Source organism: Pagrus pagrus, assembly GCF_965226575.1.
Source record: "Pagrus pagrus genome assembly, chromosome: 4".
In the NCBI taxonomy this organism is placed as follows: Eukaryota; Metazoa; Chordata; class Actinopteri; order Spariformes; family Sparidae; genus Pagrus; species Pagrus pagrus.
The window spans coordinates 9,840,599-9,855,955 of NC_140188.1; the positions used below are offsets into that span (position 1 = coordinate 9,840,599).

A 15,357-nucleotide genomic window follows, 5' to 3' on the forward strand; every position below is an offset into this window, starting at 1 on the left:
GCATCCTTGTAGCACGTACTCGTAGTTGTCATAGAAAAAAGGAGAGACTTATCGAATTAAGTCCTTTATCCATACCCTATAATGGTGTGTAAGCGTCTAGCTAGAGGTTGCAATATTGAAGGGAGTAATAACCATGTGTAGCAAATGCTTTTTCTTACGCAACCTCTCTCCTTTTCTATCCAAGGGGGGATCAAACGAGTGCAGAGGCCTACCTGACTGTGTTGCCACGGGGCATGGAGTGTGTGGTCTTCAGCATTGATGGCTCTTTTGCTGCCAGCGTTTCAATCATGGGCAGTGACCCCAAGGTCCGCCCCGGGGCTGTTGATGTCGTCAGGTCAGTGGTAACAGCCTCTGAATGTATGTGCGTGTGTGCTTGTGCATTAAGGTTCATGTTCTCTCCACCACTGCAGTCTATCAAAATGAATAACTCGTTTGATGCTATGCATTCACATGCAGGCACTGGCAGGACCTGGGGTATCTCATTATCTACATCACAGGCCGCCCTGACATGCAGAAGCAGCGCGTGGTATCCTGGCTGTCACAGCATAACTTTCCCCACGGGATGATCTTCTTCTCTGAAGGCCTAGTTCATGATCCTCTGCGGCAAAAGACCATCTTCCTCAGGAACCTCATACAGGAGGTAGACCACTAAAGACAAAGCATTACGTGTGTTTACGAGCGCAGCCATAACGCATCATGAATGCATTATAATCCCTCCCTAACACACTGTTGCTGTGGTCTTCACAGAAACCAGTCTTTCATATTAGTCACGTGACACATTTTGCTCCTCACCCTGCAGTGAGCTCTATTCCTTGCGGGCTCATAGATTTGTCGCCATGGGTTGGGCTGCATCGAAATGCCACGCACATGTCCAACAGATTATTTCCTCTCTCACCAGTGTCACATTAAGATCAACTCTGCTTACGGCTCCATGAAGGACATCTCTGTTTACAACATGCTCGGCCTCAGCCCTTCACAGATTTATATTGTTGGCAGACCTTCGAAGAAGTACCAAAATCAGTGCCAGGTAGCTACATTTTCGTTAATCTCTTTCTCTAGCAGCAGTTAATGGCGTTTCTGTCTGCCTCTTTCAATTAAAACGCTTTGGCTTTCCTCCTGGTTCTTTCAATTAACTCTAATCTTCTTACGACTCTCTGTTTTTCTAACCTCTTCTCTGTGTTGTATATGCAGTTCCTGAGCGATGGCTATGCAGCGCACCTCTCCACCCTTCAGTTTGGGCACAGAGCCAGACCTAAGAAATCCCCTTCGGTTCGTATGGTCTTAAGAAAAGGCTCTTTTGGTCTCTCGGCGAAGCCTGACTTCCTGTGTAAGCGCACCCACCTGCGTAGGACCATGTCGGTGCAACAGCCTGATCCGCCATGCACGCCCAACCCCAAGCCTGAGCGAGCCCAGAGCCAGCCGGAGTCGGATAAGGACCACGGGGGCGGAGGAGCAGGTGGAGGAGGAGGAGGTGGTGGTGGACAAGTCACATGGGGACGGGCCTCCATGCATCGCGGAGACACCACTCCCTGACGGCAAGAAAGTGATGGAAGGATTTCAGGAGGATAAAAGTGGAGAACAAAGGGGTCTTAGTGTGGAGGGCCAAGGTGAGGGCTCATTGTTTATTTAAGGAGATTTAATGGACAATTCTACGACCTAGTATGGCAGTTTTTGCTGTCAGTAAAAATACCTTCGTTCTTGCCAAGTTAGATGCCGAGATTTGAAAACACAGTGACACGGGTAAAATAGATTCAGACAGGAGAAGAGAAAGAAGCAGTCAGATGATCGAACACAAGCTTCAGGCTGATAAAACAAATGTGAACAGAAATAATATGACCCAAAAACAGTTTACAGAGCAAGTTCTTTAGAGGCCAAGTTCAATATTCAACTTTGACTCTTGCTGTAGTTTGTGCAGTTTTCATACACGATGAGGGATTATTACCAACATTTCAGATGCACTTGCTTTTACTTTTTAGTAGCTTAGATAATCTAAACTTTTAGCTCTTGGCTTGTTTACAGCCTGTCTGATCACTTGTGTCTCGCCCATCTGGACCTGCACAGTGTGGTGTGTCTCATTCTGTCTGAATCAGCATGCTGCCCTAAACGATCCAGGTTTCTCTCTGGACAGACCGGTGCAGGGCTGTACTGTACTGCCATACTCTGTTTAAAACTCCAAAATGGAGCAATAAGGAATGATGTTTAGTTTTGTAAAACACTGGTGAGGGGTTTCGAAGAAGGTATGCATTTAATAAAGAGGAAAAAACAGTATTTAAGCGTAGTCGCCTGTGAGCAAAGCAGTCTTAAGGGGCTCTGTGGACTCCATCTGCAAACTAACGTTAGGGGAAGGTCTCATTTTTCTCATCACTTCGCAATCCGATCACACATCACCAATAACAACGTGATTAATACGTGTAAATTGTTAAAAATTGTTACGTACAGCCCCTTTAAAGGAGCACTGTTGTTGGGACTCAGAGACAGATTAGAATATCCTGACTTTTAATCCCCCGTTTGGGTCAAGCTTCAGAAATGCTGGATCCTACAATTTTGCTAATGCAACTTGACAGTGTCTTTAATTACATGCCCTCCTTAGATGGCTCTTCCCAGAATCAACGAATACATTATACAACAAGGAGGGGGAACTGTACTTCAAAAAATCGGTGGAGTGTACTTTTATTTGCCAGAGCAGATCAGTGACATGCATCAGTCCCACATATTTTGTTAAAACCCCATCAACATAGTCTCCTGGTCCCACAGCGGGGGAAATAGGGATGAAATGTGCAATTTGCACAGTGCAAACATCAAATCATGGTGATAGAAGACTGACATTTTCTCAACAGTCGAAAACAAAGGTCCTATACTGGTCAAAGCAAACATCTTCACCTCCTGTTTTAGTCGTGCAGAGGTTTTCTCAGACAGCCTGCAATCAGAAGTTTGTCAAGAGCATCAAAGCGGTGAAGTTTGTCAGAATTGGCCTCTTCGGGTTGCTGCGACACCTTTGAAGCTGTGTTTGATTGTTTCCCGCAGAATAACAATCACTGTCACATTTCTGAGGTGACATGAATTGATCCTCTTTGAATAATGCAGCCTTTCACCTTTAAGAGCCCGAGGCTCTGCAGCGCTTTGACGCAAACACAGATTGATTTTGCTCGCTACTGTTGAGTCCCGGCAAAGTCAATAAACTTCCACTTTGATTAGAGTATGTGCCGTGACATACCTGATACATTAAGGTCTTTACACTCACAGGCATTTATATTTTTTATAAATAAACTCAAGTCTAAGAACACAAAATGAGAATTAATTAGAAAGAATTATTGAACGAAACAAAGTAGGACATAACAAATGGAGTGGTTTTTTTTGGCTGCTTAATATTCCTGTGGCAAGAGATGCTTTTATTAGCAGCAGCTCCCTGGGAGGACTGAATGTAAATTTGCCCATGATTATGATTATTCAAGTACTGATGACTTACAAATACTGTGTGTCTTCATGCTGGAAATCCACTGATTTCTAGTTTGAGGGATATTGTCTTTGCAATTATGTAGATTGGAGCTGTGTCATCGTGAGAGCCTGTAGGGAAAACAACACCAATCAGTTGTGTTAACTTTTCCTCAAATGCGTGTGACTTCACTAATTTTCCTCTCTCATTCGACAGTGTCACCTCTACCTACTGTACATTGGATCCTCTGCTGGCAATCCCTCACAGCTCAGCTTTACCTCCTGCTTGGCCCTCTTCACTTTGCCACCTGTTCGGCCATTTTTCCGTGACCTGCTCGATGGATAATGTAGTCTTCGTGACTGAAATGTTGAGCCATCGCTGGGGATGGCAATGATTTTTTGTGAATGTCTGTTTCGAGCTCGAACTGTGTCTAATCGTAAAATCAAAAGAATGTATCAGACAGTTGATAAACACACATATTCGTGCCCACACACACGCTTTAGAGGATGGAAAATGTTACGAACCTGTTGAGACTTTGAGCAACAGATCACTGACAGGTGGTCATGTTGGCTGAGTCCTCCGCCCATGTAAATACTAATCACACATCATCCTCGTGTGGGCCTCTGGACACAGAAACGCTGTGACATTTAGGTTCAATCTGTACACGAGCTCTGCGATGTGGAGCCCAAATCATGCGACCTCTGCCCCCGTTTCACTCCCACTGTTAGATGTTGTGGCCGCCCCTCTTTCCTTTCCTTCAAACCAGTGAGGCAAACCATGCCTTTTCGACAGCCGCCTCAGACCCGGGCTTCACAGCCGCTGAAGCGCTGTAGCTTGCGCGGCTCGGGCCCTGAGGTTGCATTTTGCACTATGGAAGCACACCGCAGCGGTTCCCCATTTAGCTGCGGTACTCCCTTCAGAAACAAAGAGTTGTATTTGTATTTAACTGTATTTGTAGCTTTCGTTTCTCCTGCATATTGTGCACTGTCGCTGCCTGTCGGTTACTGTAACTACTCGAGGATGAAACATGTAGTTTGTAGGAAAGTGTTGGTTTGACCAAAAAAAATGTTTACAGATTGATGGACTCAGTCGTAAAAAGTGATCAGAACTTGTTTATCTATAATTAAAATGACAGTGTGTAATTGTCATTATTAGCAACATTAGTGTAGTTGCTTGGTAGTTTGCAGTAGCTCGCAGGATATTGTACAATAGACCCCATGCCAGTTGAATTTCCACTTTACTACAGCTGCACTGGAACCAATAGATTTGTGATGAAATCTGATGCTGTCTTGTGCACTCGAGGTTGAATTGAGTCTTAACTGTGGCCATGTTTAAAACTCTGTGCAAGTCAAACATATTTTTCTATGAGGAAATATTGTAAAAAGAAATATTTTCAATGTATGTTTTTGGACCTTTTGTTGTTTGACTTGTTGAATGGTTGATTTTTTGCCTTAAATTGTTTTTTCATGTTGAGTAGAGATACAAAACTATTAGATCTGTTTGACCAAAGTATTGAGTTTTATCGTTCAATCATTACAAAGTGCATTTTATCTAGCTGGTATTTTGCTTTTTTCGGATTCTGTATATGTGTGTGCATGTGCGAGTGAGTGTCTGTAGTGGGTATATTTGTTGTACAGTTGTATTTACTGTGAACGTGAAGACAGCTATGATGTGTGTGCGGAGGAATCAGAGCACGCAGGGAGGCCAGTGTTAACGTACCTGCATGTTCTCACTGCAGCTCACTACTGCCGGCTTTTCAGAACTGAGTGTGTATTTTTTTTTTTACAGGTTTGGATTGAAGCGCTGTGTCAGAGGATTACTTGGTCGAGATTTATGAAAGAAAAAGGGGCTTCTGAGATCTTAGAGTATCTTGGTTTAACTGAAAACCTGCATAGCGGAGCGGAAAGTGAAAACCCAGGAGGGAGCTGTCTTCGACCCGTTTTCTTTCACTGCCTAGGTGGTCCAGTAATTATCTATTTGATTACTACTAAGTATGTACGACTCCCTGTAGTGCCGCCCCTGTAATTGCAGTGCACCAATTAGCATTCCTTGGTAAATGTATAATATTGTAGAAACAATACTCAAATACCTAACTCCATTTTGTTTTGCATTTAGATTGTTGATACTGAAACAACAACAAGATCACTCCCATCAACGTATACACAATAATCAAATGGACTCTTAAGTCTGGATAACACTGATATTTTGATTTGATGGTACACGTGGAGGAGGAGGAGTGAAATATTTATGCTGGGCAGCAACAATGTTAGTAAATGGCAAATAACGACCTGATGGTTAAATGGTGATTGTAATGTGCAATTACTCTATATTGTTCAGTAATGACTTAACTGTCATGTTTGTGGTTTTCTTAGCTAACAATAGAGTAGTTGTATTTGTATATAAATAATTCATGGACACAAATTCAACCACTACATGTTGAGAAAAATCCAAATTGGTACTGATAAATAACAGTAGGCACTTATTTTGGACCCGACTAACAATTTAAAATGATTTATAAGCATAATAATGTTTTTAAGGAAAATAGATTATTGTATTCTGCCCCTTTCTACAAGCTCTGCTGATGTATTATCTTTAAAAAAATGCTTTGGCTTGGATTCTGAAGTGACCTCTTACTTTTAGATCATACATTTGTATAATTTGTCATTTTATTCTAAAGGCTAATAATCCCAATATGACACAGGAAACATGTTTTGTTTCATAATTTATCAGAAGATTTATGTATTCAATCTTCAGATACATCTAATTAACCTCTCATTCACTGAATCATGACTTAACTATTAACCCAATTTGCCATTTATTAACAGTTCTTTATGGTGTGACAGCTTCTTTTGAAAATGGTTGGTTTGAGTATTTGACGCCGGCCTTTTGACCAATGAGGGGAAAAAAACTCCTGGTTTCACTGATACAAAGAATCTTGTTTTGTACAGATCTCCTGTGATGATGAACATGTTATTGTGTTTATTGGACTCGGTCCGTCTTTCATCGTTGCATAAATAAAGATATTTCACAGTTGGAGAATTTAGTTTTGCTCCGGACGAGTATTGTTATTCCTTCCACATGCTCCTCATCTCCAGAGATGGGAGCTGAATCACCTGCGATAATATGTTTTATACTTTAAGGTCAGGAGTTTTACTGTGGGGCATGAAACTTGGCTGAGATATCCTAGAATTTGCAAGGCTTCTGGGTTGTAAAGCCACACTTAGAAAGCTCAATCCAACTACCAATTCCCTTATGAAACTTGACAACAACTGGTTTGACTGAGCACTTACAGATTACCTATGTTGGAGGGACCGACTTTAACTGTAGCAGCCGCAGCTGTTGGCCTTATTCTGCCTCACAATCATCAGAGCAGCACTGCTGCTTAACCAATAAATGGCTACAAGCCTGTGCTGATTGCTGGAAGTAAACCCAGTCACCCATTCACTGCCCTGTAGTGCTTCACAGCAGATTGCAGCGTGAGGCTGTACAGCTTAATGCTAAGATCCTGATGATTAACAGATACAATGTTTAACATGTTTGCCATCTTAGTTTAGCATGTTAGCAAACTAACATTTGTAGATTACCAATAAATATACTGAGGTTCAGTGTATTTAGTATTTAAGTTGTGTTATTTCCTGTTTTACTTTGCAGTTATATCTTTCTGTGTCATGTCTCACTTTCTACTTCCTCCCTTTGTCTGTTTTCCCTCCTTTTTCACTCTCAGCTTGTCTTTTCTGTCCTGCCCTTGTGTTCATGTGTCTCCCATTCCCATCTCCCTGTCCTGTGTTTCTGGCTGTTCATCCCTGATTCCTCGCATTCCTCCTGGCTTGTACTTTGCTTTTCACTTTGTTTAGCTTTTATGTTTGGTCTTTGTATTTTGTATTTTATTGATTTGGATTTCCAGCTTTTGTTATTAAAGCTCGCATTTTGTTTAGTTACTTGTCTGCCTGTGTGTCTGCGTTTGGGTCCCCTTTGTTGAACCAAGACAGGCACCATGAATTTCTGTACAAAATTAAATAGAAATCCATCCAACACTTAGCTATTTCTGGACCAATTGGTGCTGGGTCGCCCACAAACCGACGCAGCAGCTGGCATGGCTAAAAAAAATGATATTTAAACATTTACAGCTCCATAATAACTGAGCCAACTCTATGTACTAAAAAAAAGACCATGTTATATGATTGAAAACTCCAGAACAACTACCATAATTGTACTAATCAATCCTAATAAATGGTTACAACAACAACCTTCAGCTGTTCAGAAAGTTTTCTGAAGGTGGGTCATTATATTAAATACATACCAATACACGTCAGAGGATTGTTGAATATTCAGCTATTGAGCCTGAATCTGTTTAATAATGTTTCCATAAACATCTCCTTTAACAGTTCACTGAACAGATCCTGAAAAAATATGAGCAATTTCATCAAACTGATGAATTCCCTCATCACTGTGAAGGTGACGAGGACAATGACCTCCGTATAAAGTGTTATATCCTACCCCAGGCATCTGCTATAATGAGCTGGAGCGCTGATTCTCCAAGCCACGTTTAACAGCATTAGTAACATATGGTCTGGGAAAACAGGCAAGAAATTGTTCCCCCGCGAACGGAAGGATTGCTGGTTTCTTATACCACGAGCTTCATGATTCACATGAAAGATAGCTCAAGTCGACCGCAGTGAAAGCTGCGATTTAAGTGATTAAAACTTAGTCCTCTAAATTTGTTCTCCTGTATCCGTTTGTGCAGAAGAAGTCACATCAGCTGATCAGTGTCTTCAATCAAGATAATTTTCCTTTGAGGCTCCTTCGTACTGTTGCTACCTCACTAATCAACCTGGTGCTCAAGCAACAACTGAACCACAGAAAAATAACTGTAATCACTAACTTCTTAACTGAAGCATCTGCACTTTATTCAACAACGTGCTTATGTACGGCGCCTTCGTCTGCGTTTAACTCTTCAACGCTTGGGGTAAGAATAGCAAATGCAAACCACTCCCTCACACTGCAGTGTAGTCTCACTATGACATCCATTCAGTGGCTGCTCTGCAGCTTTATCAAGAGATAGAGACTTTTCACACTGCTACTGACCCTGTGAAGACTTAGCCTTTTCTTTCACACACACATTGTTAACCCATTAGCCACAGCCCAGAGCCACACAATTCACATTGCACATCTGCTAGGCCTGGGTTAAAGAACAGTCAACGCTCTTCAAGTCCATTGTTTACTTCAGCCCCGTGTTTAGTCGATTTTTAGGGGATAACGCCACAAGCCCTTGGCTAAAGTTGGGGTAAGCCTGCTTTGCAATGTTGCAAAGGATTGTGGCAGTGAGAAAGCTCCTAAGCACGGGGCCAAGAAGGTTCGAGGATGCTTTTAACCCTGGGCCAGGTGTGGTTTGAAAAGCCCTCAAGACGTCCTTTACAGAAATCCTTAAAGTGAACAGGAAAACATTGAAATTCAAACATTGAAATTCAAACATTGAAATTCAAACATTGAAATTCAAACATTTACAATTCTATTACAACTGGGCAAATGTAATTTTGTTGATGAAGATCGTGTAATTGGATACTTGAGTGTCACAATTAGCTGAGTTGTGAGGCCTGAAATGCAGAAGCAGAGGCAGTTTGGCGGAACAACAAAAAGTAAGCTTGCAGTCCAAATACAAAGCCATAAAAAGATCAAGAATCCAAACATCAAACGCAGGCAGAGAAAAGTCCAAAAAGCAAAGGCAGTCAAAAACTCAGGCAACAAACAAAACGATGAAAACTAAACAAACCAGGGAAACACAAGAAACACAGGAGACAACATACTGTAGGTAGACACAAGTAGAACACAGGACCAGGGGAGTGAGGGGAAAACACTGTCTTGAATACATTTATTAGACACAGGTGTATACAGAAAAAGGGCGAGGAAACAGACAAAGGGAGGAAGTGAAAAGTGAAACATGGATATAACAGGATATAATCGAACCATGAATAACCAAACCATGACATTGGGTTACACTTAATCAATCACATTGCCTCAATGGGCTTTACAATCTGTACAGTGAACGACATCCTCTCCTCTCCGGACAGACATGCAGTAGATGTCGCATGTGCAGAGAAGAACAACAAAATCACAGTTTACAAGTTGCATTGACAGAATATCTGATACAAATTATAATACATGTAAAGTGTGTGGATCCAGGAGACGACTGAGCAGGCCGAGGCATCGCCAAGTGGTGCCCGAGCCACACGACCTCCTCTCCACGGTGGTGACCTGGAACAGTGCAGGCCACACAAGATAATTAGCAGTAAAACAGAGAAGATCAGTGAAGAGGCATCAAATGTTACAGAAATACAGATATAAGGAGATAGTGAAACAGAGGAGAGCAACGATCCAGTGGAGCACAGGGTATGACGATCCATATGCATCAATATGTGATGCAGCAGGAGCCAGGAGAGATAGATGGTCACCAGGGGGCCATCAGAAGGGAGCCTGAATGAAACGAGAGGAGGAGGAGAAAGAGAAAGAGGAGGATGAGGAGAAGGAGGCTATAGAGAGTGAGGGCGACACAGCTTGCAGCTTGTGGGGACAGAAAACAAAAACAAAGGTTAGAGAAATGTTAATCAGAATAAACAGATCGCCTGTAGGATGAAAGTGCAGGCAGAGAGTGGATGAAGTATAATTCAGGATGAATGGCAACAGGCAAATGTGACCGAACACCAGGAACATGACAAAAACAACAGCAGGATCAGGGAAACTCACCAGATGACTTGACAAAGACTGAACTAAAGTCTGGACCCAAATACAAACTAAACCAACAAGGGGATGAGGTGCAGGAGGAGGGAAGTGGAGAAACACAGGTGAGGCTTGTGAGTGGAGAAACACTAGGAACAGAGAAGGAGCTGATAGGCTGGAAAACACTGGGAACAGGGCTGGTTTAATTAGACAGATGCAAGACAGGTGAGGAGGGGAAATCAGTGTGGAGGGGAAATCAGGCTGTGAGGAGCACAAGAACACAGGAGGGAAACAGCGTTTTGCTGCAGCTAAGTATAACTAGTTGATATTTTTAGAATGACTGATGCCACTTTTATTATAAGATACGCTGCATTAGATCTATTTACTGTAACTTAACGCAGTGCGATGCTTGCGTAAGAAAAGACACCGTCATCCAGAAGGTCATGCATTTTTTCCCTCTGCAACACAAAACAAGTCAGTTACCTAGCAGCAATTTAACACTTCACATGACCTCCAGCTCTGCTCCAGGCAGCAGCTCCACTGAATCAGCCTGATTGTTATTCCAAAACAGCAGACTGGGGTTTAATTTGTCCTGTGATCTGGCAGGTGATTTCTGGATGCCAGGCCAGCGATGAGGAATGCATTCAAATCTGAATAGATCAACAGTCCAGAGCAGCCCAGAGATAGAGAGAGTGGTATTTCATGCCTGATCTCCACACAACAGGAATATAACCTCAGATAGTGTAAATAACACAGCACACATTCTTAACCAGAGCACATTCCTGGGGTCGGCGAGGAGAGACAGAGATAAACTTTGTACTGTACCTCTGGCAAGCTGCTAAAGAAGCACTCCTCCTACTAGCCTGGTTTAATATTACACATTGAAATCCGCCTCATTAAACATTCAGTGCTGTTGTTTGAATTCATTTTGATTTGAAATAATAATAATAATAATAAAACGTGGCTGCAGCTTTATGTCAGTTATGGGACGTAATGTAGTTTATGTTTTGACCTTAGTTATCTGCAGCCGTGGTGACGCTGGAATCAAACGATTTAGCTGTTTGCTGAAAGTCGAGGAAACTACCAAGGGGGTGCTCTGCAGGAAGATTAAAAATAGTCTTCGAAATTATTCTGGAGGGCACAGCGTTGGCTGGAAGCTCTGTCGCTCGGATGCGTACGAAAATCCTGCTGTATGAGCCGGCGACACACCCTCTGAATTCACATCTGGGTCACAAGAAATGATGAAGAATTTGGAAACCTGCTGAATACTTTTAGGGGGGAAAAAACAAACCGTAGATTGCATTTGAGAAGGCAATTACCTAAAATGCCCCCGTGAAGACAGGGTCAGATGCTGAGGTCACATATCAGTGGTCGAAGCAGCATCAGATGTGACAGGCTCTGTCTCTTCATAGCAGAGCTCACATCTTTTACCGCCATCATTAACCAAAGTCATAAATATTTAACCGAGCTTAAAGGATGGTTCAGAGGCTTTTCCACTCTCTGTGTTCAAGACGGTTTATATTATAATTAAAACAGAAGCTACACAAGGAGCATAATTTGTTTTGTTTGTTTTGTTCCTGCAAGCAAGATGTCTAAAAAACAAGATTCCACTGCACATCCAGGTTAATTTTACAATTATCTCATTTCACTTCTTTGTAATCTAGGAAAGTAAATGCAGGAATCTTGTATAAAAGCTATCTAGCAACAGTGTTGTCAGCTTAGTAGCTTATTAACACAAGATGTGTTCTTCTTGCAGCATTGTGAAAGACAAAATGAGAGTGAATAATTAAAGGAGAACCAAATGCATAAACAGTACGAGCCTCCTCAGAGAGGTTTAATTCAGTCAAACACAAATCATCAGTAGGATAAATTGTCAAAGTAAGATTTGGCTCTTGATCCTTTGATCCACCTGGAAAGCACAGGCGGTGTAGCTGTGCAGAGTGTTTTGAATTAAACAGGAGGCGGGATTAAAAATGGGATGTTGAACCTCCGATAATGTTCAGCCAAGATAAGCCCACTATCCTGGAAGATTAATTTTTAACTTTGACGCGAGTCGGTCGAGTTGAGAAAGCATCTTTTGCTCTGGACTGTATAACTTTGCTCAGCGATAAGGAGCTGGAGGTTCCCATGCTAGAAAATAATGAAAATGTTCTCCTGCATACCCACTCCTCTGTGTCTCATAGTACTCAACGACTTTGCTCTCTGAAGGTGGCTCGGATTACTTTTTTACTGTGTGTCCTTCATTGTCCTCAAGACTGTGGATATCTTCTCTGTCTTCAGGGTTAGTGTCACGGATTGGTTTGAGAACAAGGACCTGACAACACAGTACCACTCAGCACACTCACAGACTTTAGAGGGAACTTGACAGGCAGCTGATGTGCTGACATATGGGGCCGAATAATAAAACCAACTGTGCTATTATGCATCAATGAAACCCAGACATTTCAAATAAATATTTTGATGAATCTTTTTCAATTCCAGTAGACGTAGATACTGAAAATATGATAAAATTGAAAGAAACATTTGTAGTGATGATCTAGGCCCACTTCTTCCCTACCGCTACTGAAAGCTGCTACAGTGAGAGAGCCAATAAAATGAGAGCCTCGACCTCCTTAAAGGTGCCCTGTAAAGTTATAGTTACATTCAGCGTGCCTCACCAAGCACATTGAGTGTCCTTGAGGTCTAAGAAGCAGGATGAATTCATGCCTTCCCTAATAATAAATTACATTCAAGTTCACATGCTTGCTCGTCTGAGCACATCGCAGAGTTTCTTGGTGCATTACAGCCACCTGAGGATCAGAAGAATGGTGTAAAGCCAATGTCGGGACTGACACCGTGTCCCATTTTCATATTACACATCGACTTTAAGCAGGTTGTATTATGTAGTGCTTTTACAAATCACAAAAGAAAGTGTGCTCACACTCAAAGCAGACAATACGCATAGAGAAATCTTAAAAATAAGTATTAAAACAGAAAAATAGTGGTCTCTTTGTGAAGTTCAAAGTGAAATATGTATGTTTTTACTTGAAAATAATCAAAGTCATATAACTAAAATGTTGTATTATGTTGGAGAGATGACTACTGAAGTAAGCATGCTAACCAGCTAGCCTCAACCTATCCTGGTCCGACGCTCCTCTGCTAGCAGTATAAACATCAACACTTCCCCAGTGTCATGAGCTCCCAGTCTAAACTGCTAGCTGCACAGCTAACTGAGCTTACTAGCTAAGTTAGCAACAGTTAGCAGTTAGGTCAGTGACATGCTGCCCCCTGTTTGTTTTGAGTATGAATACAACATGTGACAGCTTCGTAGAGCCGCGAGCTTGGCCGAAGTCTTGCTTCTGAGCAGAGCGTCTTGTCCGTGTTAGCTTTAAAGTTAATTCTTGACCTTGGAAACAGCAGCCGACAAAACACTCTACAAAATATGACTAAGTATTACACTATTAGATGGACGTGTTTCCAAGGTCAATAACTCATGTTGATGTTAGCTCAAAGCAACACTGTGCCTAAAGACAGCTGCTCGCATGGCTGTAAACTCTTGTCAGATGCATGTATTATTCTTTATTATTCATATGAAATGTTAATTTTCCTAATTCATTATGTCTTTATCAAACAAATGAAAGTATTGTTGTGTGTGAAGGTTTTAACTTCCTATTGTTCCTCAGTCTTTCTCTTCTTTTCGCCTGTCACATTGCACAACATTCAGACAGCTGGAGAGAAAGCCAAGACTAACCCTGCCATGCTAGATCTTCATAGCACATAATCACCTATTAAAAGTTTTGTTATACTTGGCATTGCTTTTGTATTCTCACCGAGGCTTACACACAAATCCCAGTCTGTCATATCAGGATAAAAAAATTAACGTGCCTTATTCAACAAGCAGAGAAAAGACATACTTGATGGTCAGAGACAGTGAAAAGAGAGGACAAGAGAGTCGCAAGGCAGGGAGGACGACCCAAAGCAGAAGCGGGGACACGGAGAGACTGAGGGGAAGCTGAGATATGAGGTGCCATACGATGGACTCAGCAAACGCAAAGGCAAGAGCAGTGTTAGAGAAAATAGCAAGTGACGGATACAAATCACTGGCGCTGCAGCACATGCTATCCGTGATTCCAACAGCCTGATTGATTTACCCAACATAAAGCCTAAAGGGCTTCAGGTTGTCACACTAGGGGATCTCAGTCTCTCAAACTAAGACTGAAAGCCGCATGCAGAGCGAACACAAATGCCACATCCTGCTCCCTGTTATCAGAGATGCATTTGAAGCTACAATTCACTCACCTTTTCTGATAATACGGTGAGATCAGTAAATCAGATAACAATAATCATATTCTCATTTGTTTAATCGGTAAAAGCTTGTTTGAGTCTAGTGTTGGCAGTGTAACCCCCCCAGCCGGTTATTGCCCCCTGCCACACCCTGAAAAGGAGTCAGCTCAGTTACCTCTTTTCTACCAACGGAGGATGTCGTGATTTGAGTTTTTAGGGCCCGAGCACGAATCTCATGCGAGGACCTATTGTATCTGTAAGGATTATTTATTATTCTTCTTTTTCCTTCCATTCGACTGCATATTTGGAGCCTTTAACATACCCCAAAACTCACCAAACTTGGCACATACGTCACATTGGTGTGCTGCTATCTGAATTCAAAATTATTGGGGGTGAGTGTTGCCAGAGGGCTCCATAGCGCCACCTAATGTCGTTTTTCCCCGGGTCAATTTTCTCGGATTATAATGAAATTCGCAGGAGTCGTGGGTCTCAAGGATTTAGCCAGGAATTATTTTTGTCGGAATTTTAGCCACAACAGGAAGTCGGCCATCTTGAATGGCGTGCAGCGATTTTCATTTTTCCAACGCTGTTTTCGGGACTTTTGTATGTTCGCAGACTCACCAAATTTGGCCCGTAGCTTCTTACCCATGAGTACATTAATTTGATGACATTAATAGCTTCCAGGTCATGTGATCAATTGACTCAAAATCAGTTTGGGATCATGTAACTACACTGGCTGCATGAGATACGCCTCTTGTTTTTACATTTTACATCTCTAAATATTTTTTTTCATGAATTTTTATTAATTTTTACATGTAAATATTAGCATTTTAGCTCAATAGCTCCCAGGTCATGTGATCAATTGACTCAAAATCAGTGTGGGATCATGTAACTACACTGGCTGCATGAGATACGCCTCTTGTTTTTACATTTTACATCTCTAAATA

At 41.9% G+C, this 15,357-nt stretch overlaps 1 protein-coding gene across 3 annotated transcripts in view; it reads left to right on the top strand.

The window, feature by feature from the left end:
- pitpnm3 (PITPNM family member 3) overlaps positions 1-6,476 on the top strand; it is an 89,085-nt gene extending 82,609 nt beyond the window's left edge. For all 3 annotated transcript variants that reach the window (XM_084350278.1, XM_084350279.1, XM_084350280.1), the window contains 5 exons: positions 185-334; positions 457-640; positions 899-1,027; positions 1,192-1,607; positions 3,650-6,476. In XM_084350278.1, coding sequence (XP_084206404.1) covers positions 185-334; positions 457-640; positions 899-1,027; positions 1,192-1,533 — 805 coding nt within the window. In that variant the 3' untranslated portion in view covers positions 1,534-1,607; positions 3,650-6,476. The remainder of the gene's footprint in view (positions 1-184; positions 335-456; positions 641-898; positions 1,028-1,191; positions 1,608-3,649) is intronic.
- The last annotated feature ends 8,881 nt before the right edge of the window (positions 6,477-15,357 follow it).